General features: G+C 40.6%; 1 protein-coding gene across 1 annotated transcript in view; it reads right to left on the bottom strand.

Moving 5' to 3' along the window:
• Positions 1 to 209: 209 nt before the first annotated feature.
• The window catches only part of SLTM (SAFB like transcription modulator), a 28,438-nt gene continuing 19,169 nt past the window's right edge, over positions 210 to 9,478 (bottom strand). The window contains exons 12-21 of the mRNA XM_032783608.2: positions 9,300 to 9,460; positions 8,812 to 8,903; positions 8,401 to 8,564; positions 7,104 to 7,284; positions 6,386 to 6,510; positions 4,582 to 4,752; positions 3,672 to 3,986; positions 2,459 to 2,600; positions 1,351 to 1,508; positions 210 to 880 (exon numbers count right to left, since the gene is read on the bottom strand). Of these exons, the coding sequence (XP_032639499.1) occupies positions 772 to 880; positions 1,351 to 1,508; positions 2,459 to 2,600; positions 3,672 to 3,986; positions 4,582 to 4,752; positions 6,386 to 6,510; positions 7,104 to 7,284; positions 8,401 to 8,564; positions 8,812 to 8,903; positions 9,300 to 9,460 (1,618 nt within the window). The 3' untranslated portion in view covers positions 210 to 771. The remainder of the gene's footprint in view (positions 881 to 1,350; positions 1,509 to 2,458; positions 2,601 to 3,671; positions 3,987 to 4,581; positions 4,753 to 6,385; positions 6,511 to 7,103; positions 7,285 to 8,400; positions 8,565 to 8,811; positions 8,904 to 9,299; positions 9,461 to 9,478) is intronic.

The raw sequence follows: 9,478 nt of genomic DNA, 5'->3' as shown, positions 1-9,478 counted from the left end.
CACTATAGAAACTGTGGTCAGTGACTTGAACAAGCTGTCCTTTTTGATTACAAGGTGATGGTTTGTAGAGTTTCAGCAATCAAATCCATGCTGTCCCCCTATGGTGTCTGTTGTATGCCATACAGGAACACAGAGCTTGTGTTCAAAATGTGTCAGTTTTATTCTTTTTTGCCCCAACAGACTGAAAGTTCCAGAAGCTTACTAGGAACTATACAGAATATGAAGGTTTATTTCAAAAGAATACATTTGCAAGAATACACAGATGCACTCAATGTAACAGTACCTTATGCAAAAATAGGTTACATAATACCCAGAAATGCAAGAAAACAACCTTATTCTCTACAAATTAGAAAGCAGGTTTTATAGCCTGAACAACCTTCAAAATGTAGGATACTGTTGTGTATGTTCTGTTCTAAGTAGCTAACTTTAAAGCGTGACACTACAGTGCTAATGCTGGTAAATTAAACTACTAGCACACAGCTGCAAACTATTCCTTTATATTTATACAGTGTAACAAATATTTTGGTTCCAATTTGTTTTGCAGAGCTCTAGTGCCGCAGGGAAAATGCTTATCAAAGATACACAAAAACTATCCAAAATTACAACGCAACTATTAAAAATGCCTCCAAAATTGAGAGGAAAAAAGTAATCATGTTAAAATTAAAAAAAAACCAAACAGGATTTCCGGACAAGACTTCCTGTTTGTATCTAATCAGGTAAAGTTTAGAAGAGATTTCAATAAGTTATCTTGAAACCGAGCAGCTGTGGATCCTAGAATCTTCGTGGAGGTCCACTCTTAAACGGCTTAAATCCTGAGCCACTTCCCCTCTGCATGGAACTGCCTGTGATCTGTACAACTCTATTAATTGGTGAAGAGTTACTGGAAACAAAGGTTTAAAAAAAAGTGTTACAGGATATTCTGAGTGGAAGTTTTATGAGTCTGTCAAATGTGTGTGTGAACAGTATTAAATACTTATGTAACTCAACTGTGGAACAGAATTGTACCAAGCCTCTCCTCCTGAGGTTCTACAACATAATGAAAGCTTTCCTGACAGAGAGGAAGAGGAAGTTACACACTTTACAGCAGAATACACTGATGCAGCTGAACAGCGCTGCTATCGAATAACTGCTAGTAGCAGTGCAGGAATACTCTGCGCTGTTATGTAAATGATCCAGAGAGTCATGACTAAGCTCAGCTCAATGGAAAGATGAGTTTCATGTTGTGCAGCAGCGACCCCTTCACCCGATTAAGTGGCGTTGATTGGTTCTCATCCAGAAGGATTATGGTCGCAATGAAGAGCTTTGAGAGCTCAACAATGGGGAACCAGGGGAAAGGAGCGTTTTTTGTACCTTGTATGTGGAGACATCATGCCACCTCCTCCACGGCCATCTCCCATTCTCCTTGCATCATGGTACCCACTTCCTTGAGAACTAGGTCCATGCCATTCTTTTCTTGGTCCAGTTTCACGACTATGGCGTTCAACAACATGTCTATCTTCATTATAATGCTAGCAAAATATACAGTTATTCACTTCAAGTCTGAAAGGTCACATGGCTTAAACTGCAATGTATTGAGTTACTTGAAGGAAATACACATTTTATGCAATAACTTTGGATTCTCTCCAATATATTTGAGAAATAGGTAAATTCTATTATAACTCAGTGTTTAAAGGTAAAAATCACTTTACGAATTCAACAATTAGAACTGGCATTTCTGAGTCTGATCCTCTTGCTTCAAAGTAACATTTTTTTACAATGCTAATATGGGAGCTCCTCTGTGAAAGTGTTTCTGTGCAGCTTTAATTTCGGGAAGGTGGCCTGGTTCCATGGTCTGGGAATCACGAAACCTGGATGCTATACCCAGCTCTGACACTGATCTGTTTTGTGATAGTGGACCAGTAACTTCACCTCTTGTATCAGTTTCCCCACCTGGAGAACATCAATAGCTATACTTCCCTTTTTTGAAGGGTAGTTAATGTTATCTATAGGTATCAGAGAAGAAATTGAGTCTTAGAGTTTCTTGGTAAGCCAATGTCACACTAGCACAGTTGTTACTACAGACTACAGTGCCAGCAAGGGCAAGATTAGAACTCTAGTTGTTCTTGGGATTTTTGTTGTTACCGAACACTTCAGAAAGTCGGGTACATAATTATCTGAGACAGAATGCCCAGCTCCTAGGGAGAAGGCTGCATTGTATTCCAGTGAGCTACTCTCCCACCAGCTGATGTAATATCAGTGGTTTAAACAGTAGCTACATCCATCCTTCTGATTCACCTGAACCACATTAGATCACCAAGAGAAGTAATGGTGACTCACTTTTTGGATATTTAATGAAAAAAACAAAACACATTATCCTTTAGCACGGCACAGCAGTATAAATACTATGGGTACGGGGTTAGCTCATTCGCCAACAGTTTCAGAAAACATTAAACAGTTATAGAGCAGTAAAGAAACTTACTTGTCCTCCGCTTCCTCTTTCTCCTATGACTCCCCGTTCTCCCTCCCTGCTTCCATAACCAGAAGTGCTGCTACGGCTACCGGGAGCAGCACTTCTCACATGTCCAGACACCTCTCTTCCTGATCTCTCTGGTCTCTCTCCTCTGTAAGAGAATTACCTAATCAAATTTTTCTTTTACTGGCACGTGGCAGTAGCTAGTAACAACTCTGTGTGTAAGCTAGACAGAGTCCAATTTTCTGTATATTTTAGGTTTAGTGACTTACAAGTAACTTCCTATGAAGCAATTTATATATGTGAACTGTGTCTGAATAGTTAACTCATCTAAAAAATTGCAAATAAAAATAGGATGCACCCTACATTCTCTCAAAGAGCTACTTACCACCCTGCTACTATGCATGCCCAAGAAGAGCACAGCAGAAAGCAGGAACAATAAGCAATACAAGGAGTCTTTGGACTTACGACACAATTCGTTCCTCAGATTTGCACTGTAAGTTGAAACCCTAAGTTGAAACCGCTTTCCCCATAGGAATCAATGGTATAAAAGGGGGATTGGTTCCTGAACCAAGGCTTGATACGCTGTTTTCACCACAATAACCCAGAGTTTTGTACTAAGTGAATTACAGATGACTAATGTTACAACATGAATGTATTTACTGTACACTATTTTTTTTAAACAGTATTCAAACAAACACTCACATTTGCTACTCAGAATGCTGACAACACAAGCTCAGAAAACCAGGGAGAACAGCACACGTGGTGAGCCTTAGCCAATCACTGTTCAAGCTTTCTGACTGGCTCCTGGCCCTGGGCTCTGCCAAAAACACACACGCGCCAACCCTACCCAGCAACAAACTATGCTGCTGCCTCAAAGCCAATTAGAAGCAACCCTTTTTAGCTCCACACGAGTATATTGCAACCAGGAAGGGATTTCAAATGAACTTTGTGCAAACTGAGCATCCTAAGGGCAAAACAGGCAGTGAATTGAAAAGCGTCATAAATGGTGTTCAACATAAGTCGGGCATCGTAAGTCCAAGGATTCCCTGTACGGTCAAGTTATGGCAAACATGAACAGAATGCAAGTTTTAAACTGCCATTCTGATGATCTCTTTTGTTTATTTAGGCAAATTCTACAGTTACCAATGATGCTATAAATTGGTTGTGCTGGAATCACTAGCAAATAACTAGCTTTGTCTAATATCCAGCAGACTATTACCTGGCATCCCGTTTGTCTGTGCTTATGCCTCCCTCGTTCTTCCAGTTAGTTTGTCTAGGTGGATTTGAACCAGTCTCTCTTGGATGACGACCATGTGATATTTCTGGCCTATCATGAATTATCACTGTTCTTCTCTCATCTCTGTCTCCTCGCACTTCTCGTCTGTCAGTATCTCGAAGTTCGTTTCTTGGTTGTGGGGGTTCATTTCTTCTGGACTCACTGAAATTCTTAGGGTACCTCTCAAACCCAGGCTCCTCTCTTCGCGCTGTTGGGCGCGTCTTTTTTCCTTCACTTTGATTTACAAAGCGTTCTCGCCTGTACAAATTAGAGGGCAGGATACATTATTTGCCCAGTCCACTAACTTCAGCTAGAACACCAGTTGCTTCCTTACCAAGTTCAGTCAATTTAGTAGCTATGCACATGAAATTACCAAAAAGTGAACACCTACACTTACTGTAACTATTACAAGGTTCAACTCACAGCAGGTTTCAGAACACTTAATTCTGACAATCAGAACATTGTTACAGAAACTCCTTTCCAGGATTATGAAATGGACTGGATAAACCAGAGATCCAACAGAAAAAGTATAAAATTAATCCATGAATTTTATCAAAAAGTTTGAAAAAATCTGTTTGGGCAAATGTTGCCATTTAGCCACATATTACATCAATATGCTATCTAGACTGCCATGAAAATATAGCTCTGTTAGCCTCCTATGAATACTAGAGACACTTTTCAGTGTTTTGTTTTGAAATGCTGAACCCAAACATCAAGCCTTATTAAAGGCTATTTCCCCCAGTATCTGTCTTAGGGACCCAAGGGTAGAAATCTCAAACACTTCTGAGTCTCAAGCAGGTCTCCAGTACCTCTTAAAAGTAAAAATCTTAGTAACTATTGTCCACAATCATACCTTTCAAAAGAGGATGATGGCACTGACGAACCCTCTGGGTATCGCCCCCTCTCTCTGTGGTCAAAGTCATTAAACCTATTCTGCTGGCGACTGTAATCAGAACCATGACTAAAGCGTGCATCTGTATCCAAGGACATCTTTTTATTCTCATTCCAGTAGGGATCATCTCGCCTTTAAAAAACAGACATTTTTAATGAATATTTTACAGCAAGCTACAGTATTTGAATTCTGGTCTTTTTACTGTAGTGCAGAAGAGAGAATAAAAGTTTTCTTCAAAGTGAGTCCGTCCGTTATTTAATCTTCAAGAAGTCGCCAACGCCTGTAACCATGCTTAGAACTGATAATTTGTTCCAATTTTTCATCAGTGAATTTGATAAATGTACTACTTAGTTCACTGCTTTCTAATGGTCATGTTAAGAAAAAAAAAATCTAGAACACATGATAGTTTCCATTTTACCTCAGACTGCCTGAAGTGGACAAATATTCTTGGTTCTAAAATACTATCCGTACAAACATCCGAGACTACTAGTAAGGGCCCACTGTCTGATTTCTGCACAGGGTAGAATCTTTGACCAGTGAACATCAGAATAACTAAAGGTAAGTACTGTCTTTCAGACAAAATTACAAGAGCTAAAATACATTGACATGTGGAGAAGAACAGTATGCAGAATGTCCGAGTTAGCCTGGTCATTGGAGACATTAAAATCACAGAACTATGAACAGATCAGATTTAGTCTATTTGCAGGCTCCCTAAAGAAAAGCCATGTGTTCATTAACGTGCAATTAACGGCCTTGAAAACTGAAGTCCTATTTCCCATGAAGTATGTGCACCATTGATAGCAGCAGCATTTTGACCCATGGGAAAATCATGACCACCTCAATGAGTGAGTGATTTTAGGCGATTCCTTACGCACAGTTGAAAATACTTACAATGGTGCTGTAAGAATTTTAGTTCCATTCTTATCTGACAAGTAGTCGAGTGAAACGCCACCTGTTCAAGTCACATGGGTCAAACATCTGCCAGCTGGCAATTTTTGTCACTAACCACTCAACTGGGAAGAAACTGATACAGATATCTAGAAGCCAAGGGGCTCTGTATTACATTACTGATTCACTGAACCATCCAGTTCACAGGATCTGAAGTTTTAACACCAAGAAGTGGTAGCTGGACAGTAAAATAGCATGCACACACGTGTACGTTATGCTCTTGTCGGGCCATGAGGGCTCTATCAGAAGATGTTTTCTTCCTAGTACAAAATTGTGTCTCTCCACAGTTACGTTACATTGATTTAGGCATATTAGTCCAGGGATTCTCAAACTTCATTACACTGCCACCCCCTCCTGACAACAAAAATTGCTACACAACCCCAGGAGTGGAGACTGACGCCTGAGCCAGCCCAAGCCCCGCCGCCACCCCAGGTGGGAGAGCCAAAGCCAAGCCCCACTGCTCCAGGAGGGGGGGGGGGGAAGCCCAAGGGCTTCAGCCCCAAGTAGGAGGTCTGTAACCTGAGCCCCACAACTGAGGCTTGAGCTTCAGCCCTGGGCTGCGGGGCTCAAGCTTTAACCTTGGGCCCCAGCAAGTGTAACTCCAGCCCTGGCAAACCCATTAAAACAGGGTCATGGCCCAGTATGAGAACCACTGTATCAGTCCTTAGCAAGTAGGTCAGCAGCACTGGATACTCGGTTACGGTGGCAAGTGTTGAATCCTGACCAAATAAGTGTTCTCTGCATGGGCCCACTTAATGATAAACAGAGGTTGTTTGGTGCCAGGAGCAACAGATTAGCAACTTGGAAAATACACTACCTGTGATCTACATCACGTGGACGTTTCAAAGAGTTCCTTTTCTCCTGTTCATAACGAAGCTGCTGCTGCTGTCGACGAAGCTCCTCCCTTTCACGAGCAATACGCTCTGCTTCTTTGCGACGCTCCTACCAAAAAAGTAAGGGAGGATTACTATATAATGAACTTATTAGCTTTGTACTAGAGGCAAATATGCAACAGTTGCTACAAATACAGAATTAATTCCCCACTCACAATCAGATCAAATTCAATTTCTGTACTAGTATTGGAGAAACTTGCAATACAAAAGAAGTAGTTTTAGACTATTGGGATCTATTAGACATAACTCACGATATGAAAAAGCAGAGTGATAGGACCTTTGGTATGCCATCTCACTGGCATACCAATGTCACTTGTCACTAGAAAGTTTTAACATTTCTAGTACCAATATGCCCTGAAAGGCATTCTCATTTTCTATTTGCAGTCAATTCATAGTTATAGAAGAAATATTTGCAGATTAAAGGATTCTGTTGGCCACATAAATCTAACTTAAGTCTCTTGGTTGTGGACTTCCACTGAGATCTAGACAACTCTCCGTATAAGCTACTGAACAGCCAGAGGGAAAGCTCACTGTTTACAAGTTATATTTTCTACTTAAGAGAATCACAGCAAATAAAATGGAAAGGATTAAGTACAATATTGTAACGATGTAATACTGCACTTTGTGCATACAGGCCTGTACCTGTTCAATACGAATCCGTTCTCTTTCCAAACGCTCTCGTTCCATTCTTTCCCTCTCTAGTTTTTGACGTTCAATCTCCAATCGTTCTCTTTCCCTCTGCAAGCGCTCACGTTCCTCACGTTCACGTATGATACGAATGCGTTCTCTCTCACGACGCTCTCTCTCAGCAAGTTCTCTTCGTCTACAACATTAAGTTTAAAAACTATGGCTTATAGTGGTTGTTTATTTGAGACTGGTTTCTACTGTGCAATACTGCCACAGCTGTAGTCAGCGAGCGTTCAAACTGAAAGACACGGCTGCTGGCAGGGCCCTTTTTTTTGGAATTCACTTCCTCCTTCGTCCCAAACAGCTCAAAGTGGGTAATCTGAACGGCATGCTACAAAGTCCATTAATTTAAGAGGTCATCTGAGGTGCACGCAGATTCAAAGTTGATAGAATGGGGAGTAGGTGTTAGTTGTTTGTTTTTTTTTTAATTGGCACCTCTCTGCTGCTACCGTCTGCATTTTGACTCTGCCAGGCTGACAGCACAGCAAGGATATAAAAGGTGGGAGTTAGATTCTTAGCTGTACACAGCTTGTGGCAGTTCCAGCAGAACTAGAGAATCATCATCAGGGAGCTAATTACTGCTCTCCCAATTCTGACAATAGCTGGCTATAGCTAGGCCACAAGTGTGCAGCAAGGCCCCACTCCTTCCCTTCTCCTCCTCCCCCTCCCCCACCGCACTAGGCTGCAGAGAGGGAGATGTAGCAGCCTGCTATATCAGCGCTACACCTGCTGGAAATCCCCACACCATAGGAATGCCAACAGGTAACTCATGGGTTGCTTCTGCTCCCTTTGCCGAGCTTGACCCACATAGAGGGAGCAGAACAAAGCAGAGTATCTATCCACCTTCAAAGACAGACAGATTGGCCTACTGGCGGCAAAAATACCAATCATATATCATGCCTCCTTGTCATTAATGTGTACTTACTGAATTAGCATTTCTAGTCACACCTATTACAGTTAATTGGACTAAAGATGTCAAGGCTTTACAAAAATAGACTGATCACATGTAAGAACTGACATAACACAGAGTTATGAAATACATATCCCAGTTATTCTACTCTACGGACACTAATTTCTGACTTTTTGCACCAAATTTGGGCTTCAGATATTTGACAGAAGTATTTTCATACCAATTTGAAATCTGAGCATGGAAAACGCTTGATGAAATGCCCTATAATCGGATTTCTAATAACAATTTTACCCAATTAAGTCTTAAAGTAGTCTGAACTGAAACAAATTTTTTGATCACTACCTTCGGAGCTCAACTGCTCGACGTATTCGTTCCAATCGAACCATGTGCTCCCGCATTCTTTGTTCCTTCATTTTCTCAAAAGGCAAGATATCCTTTCTACCTCTGTACTCCCTGAACTTCATTTTATCTTGAATGAAACGCTCTTTGTTCCTTAGCACCAGTGGCTGCAGACAGAAATTCCAGTTATTTCAAAAGTCACATGGGACTAGGGGGATTTCTGGATACTATGCTAGTTTACAATATCACAACTTCAAGAACTAGTTAGCATGGACAACACTATTGACACCTTAGACTATTCTGAAACTAACAACTATCTGCAGATAGTTACTTGGCTTATTAAGTGGAGATAGGTGGTTAGAAAGTAATGTGAGACAGACAAGGACTGTGTGTCAAGGTTAGAGAGATACTTACTTTATCAAACCTTCCCCTTCTCACTGTCCTAGTGTGACCCTGATCTCCTTTCGTTTGGTCTAGAACTACCATCTGACCTGGACTTTTTCCACCTAAGAAAAATAGGTTTAAAAAAAAGTATGAATTAAAGTGGTTGATTTAACACTACAGTTACAAATGAAAACAACATTCTAAGATGGTCAACTGCCTGCTCTGGAAAGTTTACTTGCTGAAATGGAAGATATGAATATTAAAAATTAAGATGACTATGATAGGACAGGTATGTCAGTACATATCTGTGTAATAAACAATCATACAAAAATCTAGTAGTCTGTAAGACAGCACTGGAATGACTTTCTAACTTAGTGATGACAGCCCTCTTACTGAAGGTTTTAAGGAAACAAGGTTTTAGGGTTTATATGCAGTGGCATTTGGGTATTATCTGCTGCCGTAAAAGCAAATGAAAAGATGAAAACAGAGGCAATAGGAAAAAAAGCTATATTGCATACTTATTCGCTTCTTTTCTTCAGTTTTTTTAGTGGATTCTTGATTAGGGCCACTTGATCCATTATCACTCTTCTCATCTTTACCTTCAGTTTTCTTAGCTTCTTTACTTTCTTTTTTCTCCGATTTGTCAGATTTCTTTTCTTCTTTTTTGGCTGACTGAGTTCTTGTTTAAAAAGGACAA

Source organism: Chelonoidis abingdonii, chromosome 9, assembly GCF_003597395.2.
Source record: "Chelonoidis abingdonii isolate Lonesome George chromosome 9, CheloAbing_2.0, whole genome shotgun sequence".
Taxonomy (NCBI): Eukaryota; Metazoa; Chordata; order Testudines; family Testudinidae; genus Chelonoidis; species Chelonoidis abingdonii.
Note: the sequence above shows the minus strand (reverse complement) of the source record. Positions and strands in the feature narration are given on the sequence as shown.